Genomic DNA, 26710 nt, shown 5'->3' with positions numbered 1-26710 from the left:
AAACATCTTTTGGTCACTAAATGTTAAAAATGAAGTGGAAATAACCCTGTCCCAGCCGACAAATAAAACACAGTCATTATCCGAGACTATAGTGCAGCGTGGGCGTGAGAAATGGATGTGGGCCAGATAATGGCGAATATTGAGGGGCAGGGCGAGGGCGCTGTATGGATGCGGGTGAAGGGAGCAGACACGGTAAAAGCTTTGAATCTCTTCAAATGTTTGTCTGGTTTTGTCATCGTCGAGGCTGTCGTCTGCGAATGTTGATCTGCGGCCGATGTGACAAAAATATGCCCATTATTCTATCAGGGCCACTAACCCCATTACACCCCATTTGCGCTTAATGGTTGGCGGGTCCCGCTGAAGAGAAGAAGATACTTTTGTATCGTAAGCCATCGAGACGATGTAATTAGTAAAGAGTGAGAGAGATACAATCGTGGGATAGACTTGTTAATTCCAATATGACTTCACTTTATGGATTGCGGTGAGGTAGTTCAGCTCTGCGCTTTGTAATGTCAGATGTTTGTATTACATATTGATCCATTGCTGGATGTCGTAGAAATCAATAGAAGGATGTTCACCAGAGCCAAAAGCTAAAATATCATTTTGATGAGCTTATTCTGTAAGTATTGTGGGTTGCGATCGCCTTATTTCCATACTTCCACCTTAAATGGCAATTCCACCTTAACTGACAATGTGATAGAGACCTATCGGAAGATGAAATTGGTGGTCGTCCATACGGGAGAACCCCGAATTTATTCTTCTAATGGAGGGGCTGCAGCACTTGCTAAAGCAGCTGAACTCCTTTGACTACACTTAGGATTTCATATGTCCAAAATTATTCTTGAGAATCCATATCACCCAAATTTCTGAGCAGTGCCACAGGGGTCCAGACACTTGAGTCCTCAGGTCATCGTCTTCCTTTTGAAAATCTGTTGCAATCCTACCTTACAAATCCTCACCGATATTATTATCTTCTTACTATCTCTCTACAACACACCAGGCGATACAGATGTAGCAGAGCTGAATTTGTCACTTAACTGTTTATTTTGTGTACGGTGACTAGAATTCTGGTTCTCCTGTAGTCCTATGAACGAATCCTAAATAATACATCATGATATCACCATAGTTGTGCCAACTGACAAACTCGTCTCTGCTACAACTGTATGTGTATAGGCCATTTTCCACTGAAATAACAAAAATATCAGATCTACTCTTCTGTCAAGTTGTTCAAATTTCTATTGAGCACTGGGGTTGTCACTCAGCTTTGCCAAAAACCTGAATGCCAAATCCGCCTTGTTCTGCAGTGATCTAGAATGTATCGTTGAATAATTAGGGGGCACGGGGAGCAGGGCGATACGTGAGAGCAGTAATGGGGTTTGTCACCCAGCTTTCCCAGGGGCACATAACTAGAAATTGGACAAATTGGATTTTTAAAAATTTGGCAACTTTTTTTTCAGTGCTGGGTGGGTTGGTCAAAAGTGAGACACTGGGCTGACTGCATTTCCCCGTGTGCCAGGATGACCCGGACCACATATGGCGCCTCTTCTGCTCCAGTTTAGATACTTTGGTGAAACCTGATCAGATAATAAGAGGACGGGGGTTTTAGGAGCGTAATAATCTCATTGACGATGGGCCCGGCCACTCTAAGAAATACATTTGGCATATATTACCAGCAGACAGATGGGCCGTGTCAACAAACTGGGAGCAAAAAGACAACTCCTAGAATGGATTAGGCAATTAGAAGTTTATGGAAGCTGCAGCAGATACGTAGCTGTCAGCAGAAGTGAGCTGTAAAAAAAAAAAAAGGGGCATCCTGGGAATACTGCCGGGCCCGTCAATGCTTCCTGGGATTAACAAATTGTTGTCAAATTTGGGGTTGGGTTCACTTAGGGCGAATAACACCGCATATTGAAGGACATCAAGGGACAGGCTCGGTAACTTGAACCTCTAGGACCCCAATGTAAAACCTGCAATTGTGCCCCTCAACGATGACATGTCTGTGCTGGTGCCCTTTTATGGGACGAAGGGGAAATTGGGAACTGGAGGGACGTGACCTCTGCACTCTTGACTAGCCTAAGAAGAGTCATGTGCTGATTAACCATTTTACCTTTATTCCCCTTCTTTCGCCCCCTTCCCAATAAAGACACGTGACAACCGAGGTTGGATGTGAAATGGCCACAGCAGCCGTTTATTTATTTAACATAAATTAAATGCAATTTAATCCGAAACATTCGGATAACTCTTTTAGGAATTCGACCAGAGAATTCCTACTATAATTCACATGACCCAACGTGGGTCAATTAGCACTAAACAGAGCAGGGGAAGTCCTTGAAGCCATTTTTTTCCGATTTCCTTTAAATTAGCCATCTGCAAACCACCACCAACTACCAACTATTTACCTCCAGCCGTAAACCAGCTCGGAAGCACCGCTCACCCCTGCAGATGGCTCCAACCACCAGAACACCACTTCAAAGGGATAACACCCTATGAAGTCTTCAAATGATCTACCATTTTGGGGGACGCATACCCCCGATGCGACCCCCCCCCCCCACCATTTTGTACTGACCAACCTCAAGGACTGCCCCCGCCACAGCGAAACAGGTCTTGACCACCTCAAGCCTGTGAGTCCCTCCAAACCACCACCGCCCTCTCAATTCCTTCTGCTAAAGCCAGGCTCCACATATCAATTCCAACCTCGGTCAAATGTACCCCATCACTCCTCCAATAATTACCGATCCCTGACTCCAAATCCTTGTGACGAACACAAATGCCCCCGTTCTTAGCAACAAAACGTGACACCACCCGGTTTACCTTAATGCGGGCTTTGTTAACCCTTTCGACCGATCTTGCCAAACGCCAAAACTTCCTCGGAACGATGTCCGACCAAACAATCACCAGTTGAGGATAAGATACCCATAAACTCAATAGATCGTGTTTAATATCCCGCACTAACTCGCGAAACGGGCGCACCCCCAGATCATTCCCCCCCACATGTAACACCAGAACCTCCGGAACCCTGTCTAACTGAGAGTATGTCTGAAACTCAGCAAGTACCCGGCTCCACAACATACCTCAGAAGCCCAGCCAGTGTACAACCGCATCGTGCCGCGGAATGCGAAGCTGGCGGCCATCTGGGCGAACGTCCGCCCGCAATGCCCCCCAGTGCACAAAAGAATGTCCTAAAATCCACACTAAGCAAGGTTGATGATCTGAAAAGAGAAACAAAACCGCACATGTCAAACAATAAAAACACCTGACCAACTCACAACAAATGAGGGCGCACATAAGTCTCAAACCTATTGGACTCCCACCGGCCTATGCGCCGCACACCCTCGTCATCCAGCCCCCACCGCCCCGCTTCAGTAGCAGCGCCAATCCTGAACGAGTGAGACGAGTAATACCCCTGCCCTACGCCAACCGCAGTCAAGCATTTTTTAAACACCGCACCAAATTGATACCTGGATGAAAACGAGCCATTATTATGACGGAGCAATGGCGCCTCAGGCCCCCCAACCAGTGGCTTAAAAGCCGCCATACAAGCGACTGGACACATTGCCGACCCTGGGAGGGCAAACAACACTATCCGCTTACCCCGACCTGCTTGATCAGTCTTGGACCGCCGCAAAAACAACTCAAGTCTATCCTCATATAGACCCACATCAGCCTGCCGCAATCCCCCAGCCCTAGCCGCACTAGGAGAAACCAACTCCCCAATTCTGAGTGCTCCGAAAAACGCGAGGGAAAAAGCCAACCGGAACAAAACTACCTCATCAGGTGAATTACACACAGCCCCCAGCGATGCACCCAACGACCCAAGCAGGGAAAAAGAAACGGGTCACCTCTGATCTGCTACCGCCCTACCCCGACGCAGACCTTTTAAAGCTTGCCGTACTAAAAAATGTTTGGTCACATCCTGGAAACCCCGTAATTTGAATCCAAACGCCAAACCAGCAACAAAACGATTCACTTTTGCCGGGGAAAACCCCACCTCCCCAGCATTCCCCAACCAGTACAATAACGCCACCAACCTGTCTTGCGCCGTGCTGACGTTACCCAACACTCTTACCCACTCCTCCCACTGCTGCCAACACGCCGAATAAGCGCTCCATGTCGCGCTAGCCAACGACCTTTCAATCAACCGTTCCACGGGACCGAAACAAGACCCCAGAGATGTTCCGGGCAAGCCAAACCGACCAGCTCCGCTCCCGGTGCCATTTGCCGAAAACGATCCCACTGCGAGCGAGAAAGAGCATCAGCAATACAATTGGAAACCCCAGGTACATGCACCGCAACCACCCACGTGTTTAAAGACAAGCACACCAAGACTAGGTGACGCAACAACTGAACCACCGGTGCAGAAGATGCTGATAAGTTGTTAATTGCTAACAACACCCCCCATGTTATCGCAGTGGACACGAACCTTTTTATCTCTGAGCCTGTCCCCCCAAATGCCCGAGGAACTCGTCCCAGACCCGCAGGTCCGCCCTGTGATCCCCACCAATCCTCACAAAATGATGGGGCGCCCGAATCCTCGCCGTCGCTGACGCCAACCTCCTGCTAAAAACTCTACCCATTGGCAACTTTCCAAGCAGCGACTGAAGATTGCGCAACGTGATTTTCTTCAATTGGCAAGCCCGCCTGACCTCCTGTCGCAATGGCAATAATTTATCCTCAGGCAGCCTGCACTCCATTGCCACCGAATCCATTTGAATCCCCAAAAAACAGATGGTAGATACCGGGCCCTCTGTCTTTCCAGGCGCCAAAGGGATTCCGAAATCCGTCGCAACCTTCTGCAAGGAATACAATACAGTACCGCAAACCGGGGACCCGCTAGGGCCTACGCACAAAAAATCATCAAGATAATGTATTAAGGAATCGACCCCGGCCACACCCTTTGTCACCCACTCCACGAAGCTACTAAACGCCTCAAAGTATGCGCAAGAAAGGGAGCACCCCATTGGAAGACACCTATCAACATAAAACCCCCCGTTCCAGAAGCAACCCAACAGCCGTTGGCTATCTGGATGTACCGGCAGCAAGCGAAAGGCCGACTCAATGTCAGTTTTTGCCAACAACGCATCGGGCCCCGCCTCCCGCACTAACGCCACCGCTTTGTCAAACGAAGTGTAAACAACCGAACATAACTCGTGATCTATCCCATCGTTCACCGACGCTCCCCTGGGAAACGACAAATGCTGTATCAACTGGAATTTGTGAGGCTCCCGCTTTGGCACAACTCCCAAGGGTGATACCACTAGATTCTCAATCGGCGGCTCATCAAAAGAACCGGACATCCGACCCAAAGACACCGCTTTCAAAAGCTTTTCTGAAACGACCGCCGAGTGCAGATAAGCCGACTTAAGGTTGCGCCGTGTCACCGGAACCTCATATGGAGGGGGGGGGGATAACAAAACCAAACAAAAACCCCTCGTAAATTAACTTGGCCGCAACCCTATCCGGATATTCACTTAGATACGGGGCCATCCTTTCCACCCTCACCGGCGACCGCCCCTTGACCAACTGAAGCGGACTGAGGGCCTGACCGCCTACCCTTCTGCATACATTTTGAGGCCCCGTGCGAGGAGCCATTGCACTCCAAACAGACATGCTTAAATTTACAGGTGGCCCCGAACTTACACTGGCCATCGTTGAATTGCCAGCAAAACCCCAGTTTTGACCCGGAACCTTGCCCGGATTGACTAGACTGGCCCCCTTGGCCAACGCTCCTGGGAAAGGACTGCTTAACCGGCGCCGTAACCCGCAACCACAACGCAATATCCTTTTGATCCCACCTGATCGCCGTCCGGACCGCCTTCCTCTGGCGAAATTGCTCATCATACCGCAACCATGCCTGGCCCCCGTACGCCCGATAGGCCTCCCCGATGGCATCAAAGTAACAAAACAACGCCGAGCAATTTTCCGGCGCCTTTTCCCCGATCACGCTTGCCAAAATAGCGAAAGCTTGCGACCAGTTGGCGAACGTCTGCGGGATAAGCCTATACCGCCGGCGTTCTTCTTCCTCTTTCTTACTCTCGTCCCGCTTGCTCTTATCCAAATTGAACTTTGCAAGCGGCAGAAGAGAAAATATCTCCACGTATTCATCCTTCCAAATCCGTTTGCGTACCTCTTGCTTCAAGTGAGCCCCTAACGGGCCCTCGAAACAGACGTAAACCTCGCCCCGAGCGCGATCATCAAGCCGAATCCTATCCCCATCCTTCTGCGCCTTGGTTTGGACCGAAACTGCTACCGCTTCCTTTGCCACCACCGGGACCTCCCCGACCATGGACCGCGACTGTACCTCACGAGGCCCTTCCCATACCACCACAGGAGACTCCGCCGGCGCTACCGGCGCCGCTGTCCTATCTAAGCGCCCCACTAGCTCGCGCAAACAACCCACTAAATCTGTTAAACCATCGCGCCCGGCAACGCCACTACCGACAGCCGCTACCCCGCTCGCTGACCCACCCCCAACACCCGACATGAAAATTGCTGGATATGGTAACATAGGAGTTATACACTCACCAGGCTGCCCAGGCGCTGTATTCCCGCCAGCCGGAAAATCCTGACCGCGATGCAACTCATCCAGCTCTCAGTCTTCCAAATCCTCTCTCGCCGCCGACTGGTACTCGCACCGACATCTACGGCACGCTGACCGATGGGCCGGCAACCTGCCGCCCGACCGCAGGGACCCAGACTTCCGGACCTGTTGCCTCGTCGTCGTCGCTGATCTTGGCGTCCTCACCGATGCTCTCGAGGAAGCCTGCCCCCTGGCCGGAACATCACCATGCGGGGCGGCCGTATACTGCCCTCCGAACACAGCAGCTGAAGGCGGGGGTGTGACAGGGAGCCCGACCTGCGACTCCCTGGTAACCGCCGAGCCCCGTCGCGGCTGGGGATTCCTGCCAGGACGCAGGCCTTGGGTGGAAGCGCCTGTCCCAGCAGCCTGCCCTGCAGCGTCCCTTGAAGGGCTCCCCCTGCGACGCCGGGCCCGCGGGGCCACGTCTGGTCTAAGGCGCTCTGGTGGGCGAGTTCTACGGGAGCGGCGGGGTGACCTAGCCTGAGCAGCAGCCGCCACTCCCCCCGAAGCCCTCTGCTTTATTACAGCAGGGGCAGACATCAACAGCTCTCCCCCCACCGCTGTATCCCCATCGTCTAAGAGGGGAGCGGGGGAGGGGAGCGCATCAGCACGGGCTGCCGACCCAGACGACGGGCCCGCCTGAGGGATCCGGGCCAGCGACGCTACAGTCTCCTCAAGCCAGCCCGGATTGTGGTAAGCCGCTGCTACCTGCAGCTGCTCAAGAAGCGAGACGGGGGACGCCATTGCGGTAAGCACACAGTACTCTATCTAACCTGAGCTAATTTTTCTTGTTTCTCCTCCTGCTGCTTCCGGCTCAATGCCGAAAACAGCGGGAGGAACAGTTACCACACCCCGGCTCCTCCCCTCTCTCCCTCCTACTTCACCCACCTGTCTCCTTATTGGTTGGACCCTCCCTCCTACGGCAGTCTTGGAGGCTTCCCGTTAAGCCCTCCGTGCTGCCGTCCAGCCTCTGCTTTATAGTCACGCCCCAAGACGATGATATTCAATTTTTGATTGTACGGAAAGTGAAATCTAGTTTGTTCTCCTCCTTTTTAATCCTCAATAGATTGGGTGGGGTACATAGGAAAATATGGGCTACCATTATGGTGCCAGGTTTCGCCACCCAGGACAGAAGTGTCAAGTGTTTGTTTCCCCCTCCAGGTCCTTTCCATGAACCTCTGGACAATTTGCCATCTTATAATCCATTCACATGGTGGTTTTTTGGGGGCTATTGCTGACATTTTAAGGGGGCGGTCGATTGTATTTTGGCATGACCCCAGATCGTATCTCTGTTTGGCCATATTTGATAATCCCCTTTTCCTAAATGGATCCTACGACAAGAACCCGTGATCAGCTTATCCTGCTGCAGGCCCCCCTAGTGTTTAATTTCTCTGCAGCACCACCACAGGTGAAATGAAGTATTACACACTTCTCATTAAACTCAATGGGTTGTCCGTGTAATGCATGGACGTGCTGGGTCTTCCAGAGAGAGAGAGACGCTCTTTGTAGCCGCGCTCAGAATTTCCAAATAGGGCATGTTTTCTAAACCCAACATCACCCTGAAGTATTAAGTAAAAACGATTTTATACAAATTGGCAACAAATTTAATAATTCCAAGATCTATGACTTTTTAATAAATTAATTTCGGTCGGTCTTACTGCAATAAATCAGGTTTTTAATCCTGCCGTGTCTTTCATGCGTAGAAGAATGGCTTCACACAGAGATATAAAAGAGTTCTACGATCGCAAGGAAACGGCAATTTTACCGCATTTTGATCCTAATTGTAATCAATCGCAGCTGAATTTTTCTGTGTTTTGTCTTCTGAGCTAATGGTTTTCTGGTTGTTACATGAGAAGTAATTCTTAACCTGCTGTATAATTTGTGTTTGTCTATAGCCAGCCTTGGTTTGAGGAGAATAGATTCCTGCCTGAAACAGGTAACAAACAAACAAACCAACAGCCTCTAAATTTTCGTGTTACTAAATTAGGAAATAAATTCCTAACATGTAGCGAAATGTATACCAGTAATAAAATGTACTTCATGTCCATTGGGGAAATATTACAGTAGATGTAATTCTTGTACATAGGGGGCAGTATTATAGTACTTATATTCTTGTATATAGGGGGCAGTATTATAGTAGTTATATTCTTGTATATAGGGGCAATATTATAGTAGTTATATTCTTGTATATAGGAGCAGTATTATAGTAGTTATATTCTTGTACATAGGGGGCAGTATTATAGTAGTTATATTCTTGTATATAGGGGGCAGTATTATAGTACTTATATTCTTGTATATAGGGGGTAGAATTATAGTAGTTATATTCTTGTATATAGGGGCAATATTATAGTAGTTATATTCTTGTATATAGGGAGCAGTATTATAGTAGTTATATTCTTGTACATAGGGGGCAGTATTATAGTAGTTATATTCTTGTATATAGGGGGTAGTATTATAGTAGTTATATTCTTGTACATAGGGGGCAGTGATATAGTAGTTATATTCTTGTATATAGGAGCAGTATTATAGTAGTTATATTCCTGTATATAGGGGCAGTATTATAGTAGTTATATTCTTGTGTATAAGAGCAGTATTATAGTAGTTATATTATTGTATATAGGGGCAGTATTATAGTAGTTATATTCTTGTATATAGGGGCAGTATTATAGTAGTTATATTCTTGTATATAGTGGCAGTATTATAGTAGTTATATTCTTGTACATAGGGGGCAGTATTATAGTACTTATATTCTTGTATATAGGGGGTAGTATTATAGTAGTTATATTCTTGTATATAGGGGCAATATTATAGTAGTTATATTCTTGTATATAGGAGCAGTATTATAGTAGTTATATTCCTGTATATAGGGGCAGTATTATAGTAGTTATATTCTTGTGTATAAGAGCAGTATTATAGTAGTTATATTATTGTATATAGGGGCAGTATTATAGTAGTTATATTCTTGTATATAGGGGCAGTATTATAGTAGTTATATTCTTGTATATAGTGGCAGTATTATAGTAGTTATATTCTTGTATATAGAGGCAGTATTATAGTAGTTATATTCTTGTATATAGAGGCAGTATTATAGTAGTTATATTCTTGTATATAGAGGCAGTATTATAGTAGTTATATTCTTGTATATAGGGGCAGTATTATAGTAGTTATATTCTTGTATATAGGGGCAGTATTATAGTAGTTATATTCTTGTATATAGGGGCAGTATTATAGTAGTTATATTCTTGTATATAGAGGCAGTATTATAGTAGTTATATTCTTGTATATAGAGGCAGTATTATAGTAGTTATATTCTTGTATATAGGGAGCAGTATTATAGTAGTTATATTCTTGTATATAGGGGCAGTATTATAGTAGCTATATTCTTGTATATAGGGGCAGTATTATAGTAGCTATATTCTTGTACATAGGGGGCAGTATTATAGTAGTTATATTCTTGTATATAGGGGCAGTAGTTATATTCTTGTATATAGGGGCAGTATTATAGTAGTTATATTCTTGTATATAGGGGCAGTATTATAGTAGATATATTCTTGTATATCGGCACAGTATTATAGTAGTTATATTCCTGTATATAGGGGCAGTATTATAGTAGCTATATTCTTGTATATAGGGGGCAGTATTATAGTAGTTATATTCTTGTATATAGGGGCAGTATTATAGTAGTTATATTCTTGTATATAGGGGCAGTATTATAGTAGTTATATTCTTGTATATAGAGGCAGTATTATAGTAGTTATATTCTTGTATATAGGGGGCAGTATTATAGTAGTTATATTCTTGTATATAGGGGGCAGTATTATAGTAGATATATTCTTGTATATAGGAGCAGTATTATAGTAGTTATATTCTTGTATATAGGGGGCAGTATTATAGTAGCTATATTCTTGTATATAGGAGCAGTATTATAGTAGTTATATTCTTGTATATAGAGGCAGTATTATAGTAGTTATATTCTTGTATATAGGAGCAGTATTATAGTAGTTATGTTCTTGTATATAGGGGCAGTATTATAGTAGTTATATTCTTGTATATAGGAGCAGTATTATAGTAGTTATATTCTTGTATATAGGGGGCAGTATTATAGTAGTTATATTCTTGTATATAGGGGGCAGTATTATAGTAGTTATATTCTTGTATATAGGGGCAGTATTATAGTAGTTATATTCTTGTATATAGGAGCAGTATTATAGTAGTTATATTCCTGTATATAGGGGGCAGTATTATAGTAGCTATAGTGCTGTTTATTTGAATTTAAACTTCAACTTCCTGCATTTGTTTTCTAATTCGAGTTATAAGTGCCTCACTATAACCAATGCCACCAACATGGAGCAATTGGCATTGCTTCTTTACTGAATGTCTGCATGGTTATATAGATATCTGTGATAAAGGTTAATTGTATAATGAAGTTCTGCAACTTTCTAATATACTTTGTGCTTCCATAACTCCACATTGTAAGATCTCTTCTTGCTGCAAGTGAATAGATACATTATCTCCATTATTCAAAAGATAAACTTTATTTAAACAAAACTAGAAACCCCCTTTCATGGATAAATATGACCCAGTATGGACATGATTTGTCGGTGTCATTAGTGGGTTGACACATTGTTGCATCTGGAGGAGTCTGGGGCCACTCACCCTGCATTGTGCCATTCAATGACGTATGTATATAGAATAGTGTTGAGCAGTCTAGTAATAAAGCGACATGTTCGGGTACTTTGCACTGTCCACCCCATGCTGGTCCTTATAGGCTGATCTTTGACTTCATGTCCTCGGGGTATATCACTCTCTGTTGATCCATCTGGGCCGCTGGTCCGCTTATTCCAGCCACTCTCCGCTCTCCCGCCACTCTAGGTGATGGGTTACAGTCGGCCGGTGCCATCTGGCTCACACATGCCATTCCCTAGAGGATCCCGGCAGCTGTCATGGCCTCTGTGCTCCTCCAGAACTCTCCCATGGCTGATGCCCCCATGACCAAGGGGACCAGGCCCAATGCTCTTATCAATATATCCAACTATAAATACCTGGTGGGATTAAAATGCCCCTGACAGAACGAAGATATTAATGGGCTGTGAATCTAAATTTCCAGAGATGTCTTTTTGTTTGATGTCTTCTATAGTCATCTCTGGATCCACGATGCTAACCACTTGTCCACCACTAGAGTGCGCACTTTCCAAACACCTTGCTCCTCTCTTCTCTTGCTCTGCTTGTGTGTCAGTCTAAATATTCTATTCATGAACCAGGAGGCTCAGGATGAACATTGCCAATTTGCCCGTAATCCGTGTCGGCCCTGTGTTCAATAACACCCTATTTATATGTTTAATCCTTACTAAGTAATTATCCTCTTTCAGATTCATTCTCGTTGGTTATTTGTTAATGTTTCTGTATTTTTGCTCTGGCTGCGGATTGTTTTTGTCACCGGCCGGGTGTATTTGGTTTTTCAGCTCTGTGATTGCACAATACCAATTAAGACTTGCCGAGAGGCCACGCGGCCAACTGTAATAGATTTATTTTGTGTGTTACCTAAATTGCCATGGAAACCAAGTTCTATTTTTGTGTCAAACGGCAAAAAGCACCTCCACTTAATTCCCCTCTTGGAGGACAAGTGCTTGAGCTCTTCACAGTGAGATTTGCCAGTTCTGAATATTAACGGTATGGAGGCCATCCGCTGTATTCTAATAATCCATATGAGAAATACTGGTGTAGCAGAGCTGAGTTTGTCACATATAGCAAAAGTTGTTTTTTTTTCACTGTCCTATCATAATAACGGATTCTCTGTGAATAGATGTAGCCTAAGGCTTGGTAGGGATCGATACTTTTCCTAAAGGAGGATGCCCACCCCCGCCGCCCTTTTCAAATTTTTTTTTATCACCCCAATCTAAATTTCTCTAAATAAATAAACAAACACGTGACAGCCTTTTATATCTGGCCAGACATGTAGAAAACTATCCGGGTGCATCTGCAGGCGGTGGTTGTACCCAGGGAAGTGGATCACAGTAGAGGAGATGGGATAGAAGAGGGTAAAGATTGTTGATTTTTTTTTTTTTTTTTTATTTTGCCTAAGGGAAATTTTGAGATCGGATCTTTGATCTGGGAATACCCCTCCTAAGGTTTGGGTCTCTCGTAGACCTGGTAATCACTGGGAAAGCTGCTGTGTAATTGCTTGTGCAGTGTTACACGGCGCCAATTGAAATGAGAAATTTCTCACAGCGCCCCAATGCGTTCCAGGGGGTAGTCCGATCAAGACATCCACTGTCTAGATGTATCACCCTAGTAATAGTATGGACATCGAGAAGGTGCTCGGCCGCTAAGGACCCGCCGCTGCAGAGAGTGGCAGCAACCCAGCCATGTGTTACGTGATCGTCCATTGACTTCAGTCCAAAAAATTCCTAGCTGTGGGAACCACCATTGGGGGAGCTTTGGAAAGAGGCGAGTCCCTTTTCAAAATGCCTTTCACATCAATATCAAATTGGGCCAGTAGTCCACTTTTTAATGCGTTTCTATAGGGGTCAGAGCCCTGTTTTCCTGTAATGAAAGGCTCCGACTCTCCCCTATTTCCGAAGTAAAAAAATTGTAAAAATTGGAAGCGAGCGGGAATGACCTTTTTTTTTGTTTTCCAGATTTTTAGGGATAGTTTGAGATTCAGCAGGAATTTGACTTGCCTCTTCAAATGCGGCACACTGCTGGCTGCCAAATCAGTATGTTCAGCCCGTGAGGCCACATTTATTTGTTTCATGGGATTTATCCCCCCCCCCCCACTATTTCGGCCTTAGAGGGACTCCACCTGTCCTAGGTGTCATGAGGAGCAGGCAGATCTAATATGATCCATAGGATTTGGAAAATGTCCAAAGCTGAGGAGGTATTGGAGGGGTTCGGACCTGATTACGTCGGTATATGGGGTCACCTTGCCTCCATTTCTTTGTATACTATGTTGATGACTTACCTAAGAGTAATAACCTTGAGATTATGGTGCTCAGACTCGTCTATCTTGAATGTTAAGGTCATAACCCAGTTCTGGATAGATGCTGATGGGAGCCATAGGAGTGCGTATTCAGCGAGCGCCATCTAGTGGTGTCGTCAAGCTGTCTGATTTTTAACATTTGAAAGAATCGGCTGCATAGTGGGAAAATAGGGATTTGTCACTGTATCGGGGAAACACTGCTCCGACCCCTATAGTTATATATGGTGAAGCTGATCAGTAGCACTACGATACATTTATCGATACCAAAGAAATATGTATACACGAGTAATTCAGCTCTGCTACATGTGTATGTCAAATTATTTTCCTTTAGTATTGAGCATATATTGTTTTATTCTCTGCAGCTTGTGCTGGTTTAAGGTTTCCGAATTTTGTACCTTTTACAACAAATTGAATCTCCTCCGGGACTGGTCGAGGCTTTGAAAGCCCCATGTATCGTAATGGATCAATATAGGTCCTTTACGTGGTGACTCCTGGGACTGTTTAAAAGTCCTGTTTGAGTCCTTGTTATTGAATGGGTCAATATTTAGGAAATAAAAGGTCAGATATTGATTAATGGAATACAGTCGCAATGTGCCTATTTTTGGGTAAGAAATCGGGCCCCATTAAAATTGCATGCTGGATTTAAAGGGAGTCCGTCTGTTTCAAAAAGGACATGGATAGGTCTCTTTAAATAATCACCTAGGCAATGTTATGTTATACCTGGTGCAGAGCCGTAAGGGGCGGAGCACGACACAGGGATTTAAAGAACCATAAAGAATGTGTCATGCTCCGCCCCTTATTGTTACATATCGTCTGTGTTTATATAGATAGATATATTGGCGTAGCGATTACCATATATCCCTCAAAATAGACAACTAGAAAGTACCACCTGTTGCGTTCCCATGTCGAATTTTTCATCGATGTCCAAAGATAGAGAAGTGTATAAAAGATTGATCAGAACTGACGTACAAAGATGCAGTTTGCACCTGCTGGTGTTGGCGCATGATAAATTATTGCCGGCCCGAGTTAGACAAGGGGCTACCTAGGGGGTCACAGAGTGTTTGAAGCTACGGAGTTGAAGCTGTCGGGGGTCAGCGCTGTAGTCTTGGAGGATCCATCTGCTGGACAGACATACACCACGGGATGTTTGAGTTCACACAACAGCGATCGGTGGGTACAGATGTAGCTTAGCTGAGTTTGTCACTTGGCACAACTCTTTATAATGGCTCCATGAGTTGTCTGTGACTGTATATAGGACTGCCGGTAAGTCTGCTGCATTATCTGAACTATGACATGAGCTATGTAGCCCTAATGAGTTGAATGACTAATTCAGCTCTGCTATATTTGTATCTCAAAGCGTAATGCATGGAGTATTTTGGTATTTGTTCTAAGTATTTTTGTTTTTAATCAAAATGTTGGCTCATGTTATATAACCAGGGGTAGATACATGTACACTAGGTTACCAGGGAGGAAATGTTTTACCACTGGGACCCAAGGAATGGAGACCTGCACGCTGGGCCACCAGAGAGGGGATGTTTAGCCACTAGACATAGGATGTGATCACTGAAACACCACGACATGGTTTCCATCTCTCGTGTCCACCACCAGGGAGTTCTTGCTTGTCCCCTGGGCCAGCAGGTCCACTAAGTATTGAGGGCTTACTTAAAGAGGATCTGTCACCGGTTTATTAATTCCTTATCTCCTAACTAATGTAATCGGCGTGATGATGCTGATAAATAGTGTGATTTTTTTTTTTTTTTTTTTTTTTGTCCAAAACTTTTTTTATTTGCAAAGTTCTGTGCTTTTTTTTTTTGTCCAAAATATGGCTATACTTGCCAAAAGGGAGGTGACTATTTCTTTTCACTGTGGGCGGTGTAATGTTTCCTGTACGACGCTGTCCAATCGGCATCCAGCTTCTCCCACTTCCGTGCCTAGCAACACAGCGTGATCATATAGTGTGACCGTTTGAGCGGTGAAAAACTTGATTAACTTTTGTTTTATTTTTAGGTGTTTGGATTTCACCTGACTTTTTGTCTGCTCGAGCCTGAAAAATGCTCATTGTTCATATTATTCATTGTGGTCATTTGAGCCAGGATTTACCTATATAGTATTTCGCTTCCATACTGTGTATTCAACTTTTGGTACTTCTGGTTGAACTGCGATCCTGGTGTCATCTGGAAGATTAGAATCTGCTCTTTCATATGCCACCAGAACCGCTGTTCTAGGTGGTCCACAGAGGGAGATACAGCTGTTTTGAAGTGATCCCCTCTACCCTCCAGTCTCAGTATCTTCCACTGTGTGAAGCAGCTTCATGCTGATTGGACAGTGTCAGAGGCTGTGAGGAGGCTCCACCTCCGGAGAATCGCTGCTGTTACCTCCCACTTGTCTACTAAAGGCTCATTTATATATTTAGAAAAAAAGCTCATAACTTTAGTAATGTTCAAGTTTTTGGGACACAATTTTCGCTTGTATTATCGGTGTGACCGCGACTATTAGATGAGATAATAGATGGGGCGTTACTAAACTAGTGACTGATCCCTTTTAATGAAAGACGAGGAAATAGAGACTAGCATCCTGGAGCACATTGCGTGGGTTACATGGGCACTAAGTATTGGGCATGGGAGAAGCTGTTATGGCTCCTGGTCCCCAGGGAGTTATTGAATGTATATTGGGCCACCAGGGACGGGACATCAGGTGCAGGGAGGTTGACTTTGGAGACGCCATAGATTGGGTAAAGTCTCGTTTGGTCAGCAGGGAGTAGACGCGATCTCATTAAGACGCATTGAAATGAATACATATGAACACACTTGCAAACACCCCTAAAAAAAAAAACTGTCCGCCCACCGCCATCAGCGTAGTCTATCACTTTAACCTGTTACGTTCCTTTAGCCAAGATTTGCCACTTATGACAAACATGGAAATTGTGGTCAGACGGACGGCAGTGACACCCAGTGGACATTCATGATATTACACATTTCATCCTATGACTGCTGGGGGAGGGGAGGGAAGGGAAGAATTGCATAAAATCAAATTTTTGGGGACTGATGAAGTAAAGTGAAATATGAAATAATGGGATTATCTATTAAGAAATTGTTCAGAATTATCTGAATGACTGAAATTTACTGAATGGACTTGTGGGAAAAGAAAGGTGGATATAACTAAGTGGACTGCGCCTGTTCTGTTTACATGGAGGACGGATGAAGGAAACTCAGTCTGATGTGGAGTAGATGTGACTGAGCGAAATAAATACCTAAGATGTGAGAGAAATGGATCGATATGCGCTAGGGATGGAGATGAGATAGAGAGACGGATGGATATGAGAAAGATTGGTGGATGTTTCCCATTCTCTATATGTGCTATAGACATGAATGCCTGAAATCTGATGACTCCATGTGACAGAGAGATATATATAATCATCACTCCATGCGTCTTGTTGTTGCTCAGTGAGATGAATTTGCATTTAGGATCCTTCTTCCAGGATATATTTTGCTATCCTTAGTTTTCCCATATACACCGGGCCGACCTGGCAGCAATAAGCCCCTTCCGGCCCACACTCCACCATTACCAGTTCCCTATTTCACCTTCAGGCCCTCTGGTAAACACACAAACAAGCAGATGAGCCGCACGTTGTTGCCGCTGCTCCACCACAACGTAATGTTCTCCCCCGACCAACTGGGCCTAAAAGCTTTTCATTAATGATAATGGCGGCCTGTAATTACACTGAGTAACGCTGCTGCTGCGGCTGGTTTTCCTGCCTTGTTGTATTTTATTGACTTACTCAGTTATTGGATTTTTTTTTTAATGAGACACGGGACAAGCTAAGCCGTAATGATGCTCGGGATTAAAGTAGGAAGCAAATGGGAATTATGGGTCCTACCCAGCAGTCTGGGGAAGAATGACCACCAGTATGAGAAGCAAAGAGACTTTAAGTGTTAAGATTGGATATAATGGTGGAAAGTCGGTCCTTAGTATAATAATTAATATAATAGTTGTCATCAGGCCTTATAAAGAGTCAGGTTTTTTTACGCTATTAGGGTATGTGGACGCTTGGAACCCCTCTGTGTCTGAACAAAGAGCCAGTCTGGCAGACCCGGTGTGTATTGTCTTTGTGAGGGAAGCTGGACCTCCATTGATCAGTTGATCGCCATGCTGGAATCTCTTTGAAAAGGGGTTGTGTCTGTGAGACGGAAGCGTTCGACTCAGTATCCAAACTAGGGTCCTTCTTGAGATGGCCACCTCATTGACATAATGCCAGTGCCACCCTCCTCCACGAGCGCTAATCAAGCTGCTGCACAGTCCTCCTTCTCCTCCTCCTGGCAGAGATTGGCACAGGAAGTTACACACAACAGATGCTCACCGCGAACTTCCTGGCAGCTGACAATAGAAGAGGGAGCTGCATGTGACCGATAGGGAGGGGTGTTGTGCTTTGCTTTGGTCATATCGCAAAGCATTGAAGGCCATGGGTCGATTTATATCAATCAAGACTCAAAGTGCCCATGCGCCGTAGAGGCAGACCGTGCAGCCGCTATGGGGGCCTAGGAGATGGGGCTCCAACCCCGGTTATTCCATCCTTTCTGATATTGGGTGTGTTGAACCTGTGCAGGACTGCTCTTTCCAATGGAGCTACAGACCAGGGGGTAGGAAATTGGTCCCCGAAAAATAATGTCTCTCTCTCTCTCTCCCAAGTGGCAGAATTGAACACCATAAGGGAGGGGGGCCCTCAGTTTAATCTTTATATGCTGCCACCTCAACTTTTACACGCTGCTCCTTCTCCAATTGCTGGCCGGCATTGCCCTGCGGCCTAGTAATTGAATGTTAATTTCTAATCGGACTCTTTTTTGTTGCTGTCTGCCGGATTTCCAGACCATTTGGTGCCAGATTAGCAGTATTTGACTTTATATTTTTGTATAATGTGATTGATACATACTGATTTTTTTGCATGACTTTGTGTATTTGTTCATGTGTCAGGGGTTCTGTAGTCTATTAAGGTATTGGGGCGCTCTAACTTTTGCAATTTCCCCAGTCCCTATTTCTTTTGCACTATTCTTGCTGCAATTCTCAGGCGTGTAAAAGGATGGATATGTTGCGATTGGTACCTGTGCTGCTTTGTCTATTCTTGATCGTGGAGGCGGTTGGAGCGCGGAGCATTAGAGGGGTCTGTGCCCTCTTGAGCTGTTTGTAGTGGCATTAGTGGGAGTCTGTGATTACCGGATAAATCACCAGGGGATACAGCTCCACTTAGCGTGATTGAAGTGCAGATTTTACTCGGACGCCGCTCTCGCCACATTGACCCGCGTACGAGTGCCAATCAGCCGTATCCGCCCGATACGCTGTGTCTGTAATTATATTGCAGCATAATTAAGGCTTGCTCATCGATTAGAAGAATCTCAAGAGCTTCAATCTTCAAGTTGTTGTCTTCTAACACGTTGTTCAAAATTCTATTTGGTCGTTCTGGGTGATGGACAATGTGGCCGCCGTTACCCCTTTCTTAGGCGTTATTTGCACGAGCGTATTTCCCGTCCGTGTTACACGCGTTCAAATAACGGATGTCACACGGACCTATGCAATTCAATGATGCCACTCAGATATAGTGTTTTTCACGCGTGTGTCCGCTGCGTGAAACTTACTGCGTCTCATTCTTGCGCATCATTTTGAAGTCAATGGGTCCGTGATTCATGCAACAGTTGCAAAAGAAAAGATTGGAAAAAGAAAAACTTTTTTTTGGGGATGTAAAAACGCGTGACATATGGATGAGATCCGCGTGTATAAGACAGACGCCCGCCGCCGTCCACGGATGTCACACGGAATTGCAACGCCAGAAAAAAAGCTGTGTCTCCTACGCTCGCAAAAGGGACACTTGTGTGCATAAGCCCTTATAGTCATGAACGTTACACGTGCTGGGGCACTGCAACTTCCACTCTAATAATGGGGGGGAATGACATTTATATTATGTCCCCTCTCAGTTATATAGAGTATATAATAAACTCCTTCTATTCCCAGCCCTACAAATCACATTGCAGCTAAAATCCACTAATCACAGACTTGTGTGTCCACAGGAGAACCGACGATGGAGGGCGACAGTCTGAGCTGTGTCAAATACCTCATGTTCATCTTCAACTTTTTCATATTTGTGAGTATCCGTTGTGTTTATCGTCTCCTATAACTTACACATTACAAGAAAAGTTAAGATGTCGCAGCACCTAATACCGCCAAAGGCGATCAGATTCTTTGTTGGGGTACGTTGCCACCGGCCGCTCAACCCTTTGTAGTCTGATCTTGTAGTTCCGCTCCTTTAAGGTGTCCTCCACTACTTGCCAATCTTCCAAATGTATGTTAGTAGAAAGTTCACTCCTTTTGGCAAATAAAACGAGTGCAGGATCTGACTACACAGGGTTGTTTGTTGTCTGTTACCATGGAGATCCATAGGTTTGTTTAGGAGCTGTAGAAACCAAACTTTAGTGCATGTTTAATTAGGACCTATTATAAAGTGGCTTAATTTTGTATTTGATACATTTGACAAATTTCAAAATGTGGTCGTCAAGGTGAATATAGTTTTGGAAGGTCACTCCTACAGAACTGTACTGCCTAGTGCAAGGCCTGAGGGCGGTATGATATGGATTTTCGGTATAACAGTGTATCAATTTTGCTCGGAGTGGTCCTTTAAAGCCTATGTACGCCTGTGTTTTTTTTTTTATCCAATATAAATGAGTATTTGTGTGTTTAGTGCAACTTTCCAAAAATTTTATTTTTTGGACTTGAGCTATAGCTGCTTGGTATTTTGTATATAGAGCAGCTGTATCTTGAACTGTATCTGTCAGGTCAAGGGGATTGACAGGTTCAGCTTCAGTGAGTCCTGCATGTCTCTTAGATATGATCAATTACAAGTGAATTCTGTGTCTGTTAGGAACTTTGATGCGATTGATCCAGAGACATGTGGGACCAGCTGTCACTGAATCCGTCAGACCCACTGACCTGACGGATTCAAGCTTCAGTGCCCCGATACTGCTGCTTTGTATAATGAATACAGAGCAGCTGTATTTCCAAAAGTCCAAATTTTTGTTATTAACAAGTATTTTGAAAGTTGTACCAAACACCACATTTGATTTAAATGTTTTTGTTTTTTTTGGGAATTTTAAAAAGATCTAAGGTGTCCATATCCTTTAAAATGGGCAGTTCTGGTTTGTATCTTCTTATAATCCACTCTAAAAATGATTGATAGGGTAGGACTGTACATTACTCTTTATATTCTACACCACCTGCTTGTTTAGTGGTGCTTTAGTTAGAAATTTAAGTAGTGAGAGCTCCCCTAGAGGACGGTGTGGTGAATAACACAAGGAGCTTCTGCCTTGGCCGTTTTTTTTACGGTCAAAGAACCTACCCCTCTTCCATGCAGTTTAGGGTTTGGCCCATCCCAAACAAAATAGACTGACAAATGTGATTGAGTAATAATAATAATTTATTCTTTTAACTTGTCACTTCTTTCTCAGCTCGGTGGATCCTTTTTGCTCGGACTTGGGGTTTGGGTAATGGTTGACCCCACCGGCTTCCGGGAGATAATTGCCGCCAATCCTTTGATGTTTATGGGTGCCTATCTCCTCCTGGCTATGGGTGCCATGCTCTTTCTGCTCGGCTTCTTGGGCTGTTGCGGAGCAATCCGTGAGAACAGGTGTCTTCTGCTCTTTGTACGTACCGTCCTCTACTTCTTATAGATGGGATAGGGATGGGTTTAGCATGAAAACAGAATCTGTTATATGTAGTGGAGGGGCGGAGCCTGACACAGGATTCTCTCGGTGTTCTTTGAATCCCTGTGTCATGCTCCGCCCCTTCAGCCCTGCACAAGGCATAACAAGATATATCAGTTTTCGTCTGGAGTGCTCAGGGAGGGATTAGAATGGGTCCAGAGAGATACGGTCCTAAATCCCCAGCAGCCAAGAGAACTTTCCCCAACATACCCGACACACTACATAGGCAAAACTACTACTCGTACTTATATTACAGCCACAATATGGAAGTTTTTGGAAGAGTCCAACATATACATAATCCCCCAGTATACAGCGTATTGTACATCTCAGTATATAGCGCATTGCATATATGTCAGTAACGATCTGTTCATGATTCTAATTGTGTCATTTTCTATTGCAGTTCTTCATGTTTATTTTGGTGATATTCCTGGCAGAGCTCTCAGCTGCTATTTTGGCCTTCCTCTTCCGGGAGAATGTAAGTATGTATGCGTGCGTTTCATTGGATCCTGCCAACCGATGGCAAGCTAAGATGGGTTTAGTAGAAAAGCAGGGTTTCTGGGTCATTTAGTTGTAATAGTCATTATTTGGACGCATTTTAAGATCGGTCAGAAAGTAAACCTAACCCTGTGGACTTCTCCCATTTGTGCCTAAATTTTAAAATTTAAACCGCGGGGGAGTGTCGAATGATAGAACCGGGAATTTAATTTGTCTCCGGCTGCTCTGTTTATTTAATGGCTCTGTCTACGTAGCGCTATAGGAAGAAGCTTGTTATTATGGGGTCAAGGATGTTCTTAAAGGGAATGTGTCGCTCGAATTTTTGTTTTTAGTTAACCCATTATTATTTAAGTGATTACCCATTGTTTAAATGATTTTGATTTTTTCACTAGTCAGGAAATATTCTAAATTAGATTTTAATTTTTAACATTTCCATGTGTTGGCCACTAGAGGGAGCAGTTCCCAAAATTGCAGTATGGTCAATGTGGTAAAGCAACCTCACTGCTTTATGTTGCAAATTTGAGGTAGACATTCTAGCGTCCTCACACAATCCCCCCTCCCTTATTCTGACTAGTGGCAGGAGAAGGAGGGGGTTTGAAACTTCAAACCTCCTACACTGTGCGCTGCCATTTTCTGAGCGACTGCACAGTGTAGGAAGATTAGATACAAGGCTCAGCAGAGAGTATAACACGAATATAATTTACTTGCTGCCCTGCCTCTGCTCTTCTTCCTTGCGCCTTTGCTTCCTTGAATATATGGCTGGAAGTCGTCCTTTTACCGTCTGCCAGCGGCTTCCGGTACACATTAAAATGGTGCTGGATTTCACTGTGCGAACGAGCTTCGTTTTGGTCTGTGTGGGAACGGCGTATGCGCCGTTCCCACCCAGACGGCGTACGCTTGAGACAATGGAACGGCTCCTGTTTGCATTCTCTATGGGGTTAGATGTGTGGTTAATCGACACAGAGATGAAAACAAATGGCAGCTCCCATAGAGAAGTAAAAAGTAGAACATGAGAACACAAAGAAATAAAATTTGTTATATTAAAAGCAATAGGAAAAAAGAAATAAATAATAATTTCATGACATCTTCCCTTTAGGATGCACTCTGTCTGAAGCAAAATGGCTGTTTTATTCCTGAACCAGCACCACCCCTGTTTTTGGCTCGTACCCGGTGTTGCAATTTCACATCATTGAATTGTATATTTTGCTGCAATATTTCACAGAACCGGTGGATGGGGTGGTGCTGCTTCTGGAAGAAAGGAGATCTGATTTTTAAATGCTGTACGAGCCCTTAAAAAAAAATTGTGAGCTTCATTCCGATTGCCTAGTAATACATATGCGGTTCAATACTGGACGACGGCTTGCAGGTTTGACTTATTTGCAAGAATGTCTGTCTTATAGCTGCATCCAAATATAAACCGATATGGTGCGAATTCAATGTTTAGGACAACGATATTAGGAGTATTGTGAATATATTGATTTGTTTTAGTGCATATCTAATGGTCTTCATCTTTCTTTCTTCTAGCTGACTAGGGACTTTTTTAACAAGGACTTGAAAAGGCATTACCGAGGCAATAACAGCACAGACGTCTTCACGTCGACTTGGAATTCTGTGATGATTACAGTGAGTATGAGATATTTATTTTGCTGTAAAATAGGAACAACGATGGGGTCTGACGTTACCCTACCAATGTGGGAGAGGGGATTATTTGGCTAATAGACTCTGGTTTACTAAAGTAAACCACAACTACAGTAAGGTTGGGAACTCAAACTTGTAATATACATCAAGCTACTAATCTATTGCTGACAATTTTCAGTTTGTTTCTTTAGATTATATGTATGGCATTAGACAATTTTTTCCTCCGATTACCGATGTCATCCACGTTTTGCATTACCTTCTAGTTTGAATGCTGCGGCGTGAACGGACCAGAGGATTTCAATGGCGCTTTGCAGTTCCAAACCTATACGACGAACAGCGTACCGGAGGCCTGCTGCAGCAAGAACGTCTTGCAAAAAGATGGGGAATTTTTTGGCAGGGCAGAATGCATGATGGGAAAAGAAATTAACAGACAGGTAAAGAAAAGATATTTGCCCCCACAATCCTTCACACAAATGGGGGGGGGGGGGGGGTTAGATCCTCATCTCTTTGCCATAGTGAAGAGCGATTTGTCAAGAACGTGTCTCGCTCTGGACGACCTGTTCTGCCCTCCATTACAGAGACATTATATTGTTATGAATGGACACTGTAATGGTTATTTTGTCTGGTGGTGGCACTTTTGGGAAATGAAACACTTACTGGCAGATTTCTCTACAGGTGGACTTTGTGACTAGTTTATTGTCCAGTGATCGTTGAAAGTGATTTTATTGAAGGAGGGCTGTTTTAATTTTCAAGATTAACTCATTTTTTTATTTTTGTCCCCCTAGGGTTGTTACTCAACGATACTCAATTCCTTGGAGCCATATGTGTACATTGCTGGAGCATTAGCCATTGGTGTGTTAGCAGTTGAGGTAAGATATAATGTGAATCTTTATCTCAGTCCACTCTATTCCTCAGATATGTGACCTGGCCATATGAATACTTTTTTTTTTTTTTTTAACACTATCTACGTTAGGTACATTGACGATGTTAATCACTGACGCATTGCTAAATTGTTGTTTTTTTTGTTTCCAGCTTTTTGCAATGATATTTGCCATGTGGCTGTTCAAGGGCATACAGTAGCCAGCCTGCCATTTTGAAATTCTGTGTGCCAAATTGCAAGGGTCTGCAAACTCCTCCACAAAGTTTTAAAAAAAATTATTGTTTCAATGCCTCCACCGAAAGATGGTCTTGCACTACTTTCCTGGGACCGGCATCAGTAACAATTGTTTTTGTGAAGACAATATTTGATGAAAGGAAAGCCACGCTGTACTGGTGTGGTAACTATCAAGACTCCCAGCTTGGGGACACTCCACTGGACCTGAAGAATGTTGCGAGTATCAATGATTATGTCCCTATGCCCAATATGTATATAAGAGACTGGTCAGAAGATGGATGAGGAGAAGAAGTTTTTTGGGCCACGTTGAAGTTTCGTATAGGTCACGTGAAGTGGCATCTGCAGGGTAGTAAAAAAAAAAAAAAGCACTATATTTCATAGTCGAGAATGGTATCAGTGACTGTCCTGTGTTTTTATAAACTTTCTTGTTCCTAGTTTTTCCTTTAGGAGTGGATGATTGAATGTATTCTAGCCAAAGTGCTGAAGTGTTATTTAAAAGCTATATTGTTTTGCTTTGCAGCCAAGAACACGTTCCATCCTTTGATGTTAGAGTGGCCCTTTAATGGGTACCCAAATGTTTTAGATAAAGGAAACTTCAGTGTCCTCTGGAAAGGTGCAATTACCTTCACTAGCTCCCATTTCAGAGTGTCAGTCAATCAGGGGTGGTTTTTGGGGCCAGAATAAGGGGGCTTCTATGTTTTATTGAGCTTGAATAGAATAAAGGATTCTCTATTTGTAAAGAAACTTAGTTTTGCAGAGACATGTGATGTCCCCTCAAATATGGGCCTGTTTTAATGGTGAATCCTTTTTATAGATATCAATCAAATCATGAAGTTTGGATTTCTAAATTCCCTAAATGTAAACAGGCACACCCCTGGTTTTCTTTTTGGAAAGAACAGCGAGAGCTCCAAAAATGTACAACAAAGAATGTGTCAGTGTTACCAGGGAGGACTTGACCTCTATACATCAGACAAGCAATTGAATGAGAATGGTGTACTACTTAATTTCTCCTGTGGCAGTGCTGCCAGTGGTTCCCCTAAATTAGTTGATTGCTGGGATCTAAGCAGAGGTAAGATAACATGTACAGGTTATTATGGTGGTGGGGGGGAATACTCTTAGTAAAGAGTGGTTTCCTAATTAAACAAACAGGTGTCTCTTGACCATGCATGTTTATCAGATTCTCTCCCCAAAAAGTGAATTGTGGCTGCTGGAAGTCATGATGTCAGTGCTCTGCAACATTCAGCTTCAGTGAAGTCAAATTTGAGGGGAGGGGGCACTTGAATGCAAATATTTTTAGGTGTGTTTTAAATGGCCCCCTGTTTATTAAAGTGCAGCTATGCAATGAGAAGTATTATCTCCAGTATCCAGTCCTGCAATGGAGTTTTGCAGAACCAGACATTGTTGGAGCATGAACAGGTGGAGAGTAGCAGAGCTATGGCCTGTTGGAACAGTAAGCTGGTTCCCATTTCAATCAATCAATGAACAGGCAGATGTTTGGAGGAATTATATGCCCAGCTGATTTTGGAGTTGTGAAAAAGGTAAAACCACAAAAAGCAAATGCTGCCACATGAAAAGGAATGTGTGATCACCACCAAGAGCTTAATCTGTGCATTATAAATGTCAAGCCTGTCACATGATGCAGCAGGCCTTGTGGTCACAATTAGTCCAGGAGGGACCAAAGATCTTTATCTTTATCACCACCAAATGTTGGACTGCCCCATACTTACAACAAAAAAACTACAAAACTAAAGAGACACGCATGTGGGGAAAATAAAGCAGCATGCTCCATCACATCCAGACTGCAGTGGGTGGTGGGGGGGGGGGGGGGGGGGAACCTGTCCCAAGTGGAAGAAGCTGATACTCTGATGAGCAAATTGTGACTTTAAGGGGAACAAAAGAACAACCTCACCCACACATAAGAGTATCAAAGTCCAAAAAGGAGCTACATTATGCTACTAAAAGTTCAGCATTCAGAGTTTCTTAGGTCTGCGTCCTACTTGGTAATAAAAGTAACTACTGCCAAGAACAAACAAAAGGCAACTGCACACGAGAACAGATGCAGCGATGGTCACCATGCCCAGCTCGATCATGCTCACTGTGGTAACTGCACAAAAAAAACAAATAAAAACACAATTAGGAGCCACTTAACACCCCAACCCAACAAA

The 26710-nt window shown here is 44.0% G+C and overlaps 2 protein-coding genes across 7 annotated transcripts in view; one reads left to right on the top strand and one right to left on the bottom strand.

Annotated features, from left to right (window-relative positions):
* Positions 1-25289, top strand: part of TSPAN18 (tetraspanin 18) — an 86535-nt gene extending 61246 nt beyond the window's left edge. For 4 of the 5 annotated variants that reach the window (XM_075838040.1, XM_075838039.1, XM_075838042.1 and 1 more), the window contains 6 exons: positions 19613-19686; positions 21044-21238; positions 21699-21773; positions 23318-23416; positions 23695-23865; positions 24217-24381. In XM_075838040.1, the coding sequence (XP_075694155.1) occupies positions 19624-19686; positions 21044-21238; positions 21699-21773; positions 23318-23416; positions 23695-23865; positions 24217-24354 (741 nt within the window). In that variant the 5' untranslated portion in view covers positions 19613-19623 and the 3' untranslated portion in view covers positions 24355-24381. Of the gene's footprint in view, positions 1-19612; positions 19687-21043; positions 21239-21698; positions 21774-23317; positions 23417-23694; positions 23866-24216; positions 24382-24463 lie in introns of those variants that run through there. The other variant, XM_075838043.1, reaches the window with a different exon arrangement.
* The window catches only part of TP53I11 (tumor protein p53 inducible protein 11), a 46970-nt gene continuing 41254 nt past the window's right edge, over positions 20995-26710 (bottom strand). Inside the window, exon 7 of one of the 2 annotated variants that reach the window (XM_075838044.1) lies at positions 20995-26649. In XM_075838044.1, coding sequence (XP_075694159.1) covers positions 26516-26649 — 134 coding nt within the window. In that variant the 3' untranslated portion in view covers positions 20995-26515. The remainder of the gene's footprint in view (positions 26650-26710) is intronic. The other variant, XM_075838045.1, reaches the window with a different exon arrangement.

The sequence above is a fragment of the Rhinoderma darwinii genome, chromosome 9 (assembly GCF_050947455.1).
Source record: "Rhinoderma darwinii isolate aRhiDar2 chromosome 9, aRhiDar2.hap1, whole genome shotgun sequence".
In the NCBI taxonomy this organism is placed as follows: domain Eukaryota; kingdom Metazoa; phylum Chordata; class Amphibia; order Anura; family Rhinodermatidae; genus Rhinoderma; species Rhinoderma darwinii.
Note: the sequence above shows the minus strand (reverse complement) of the source record. Positions and strands in the feature narration are given on the sequence as shown.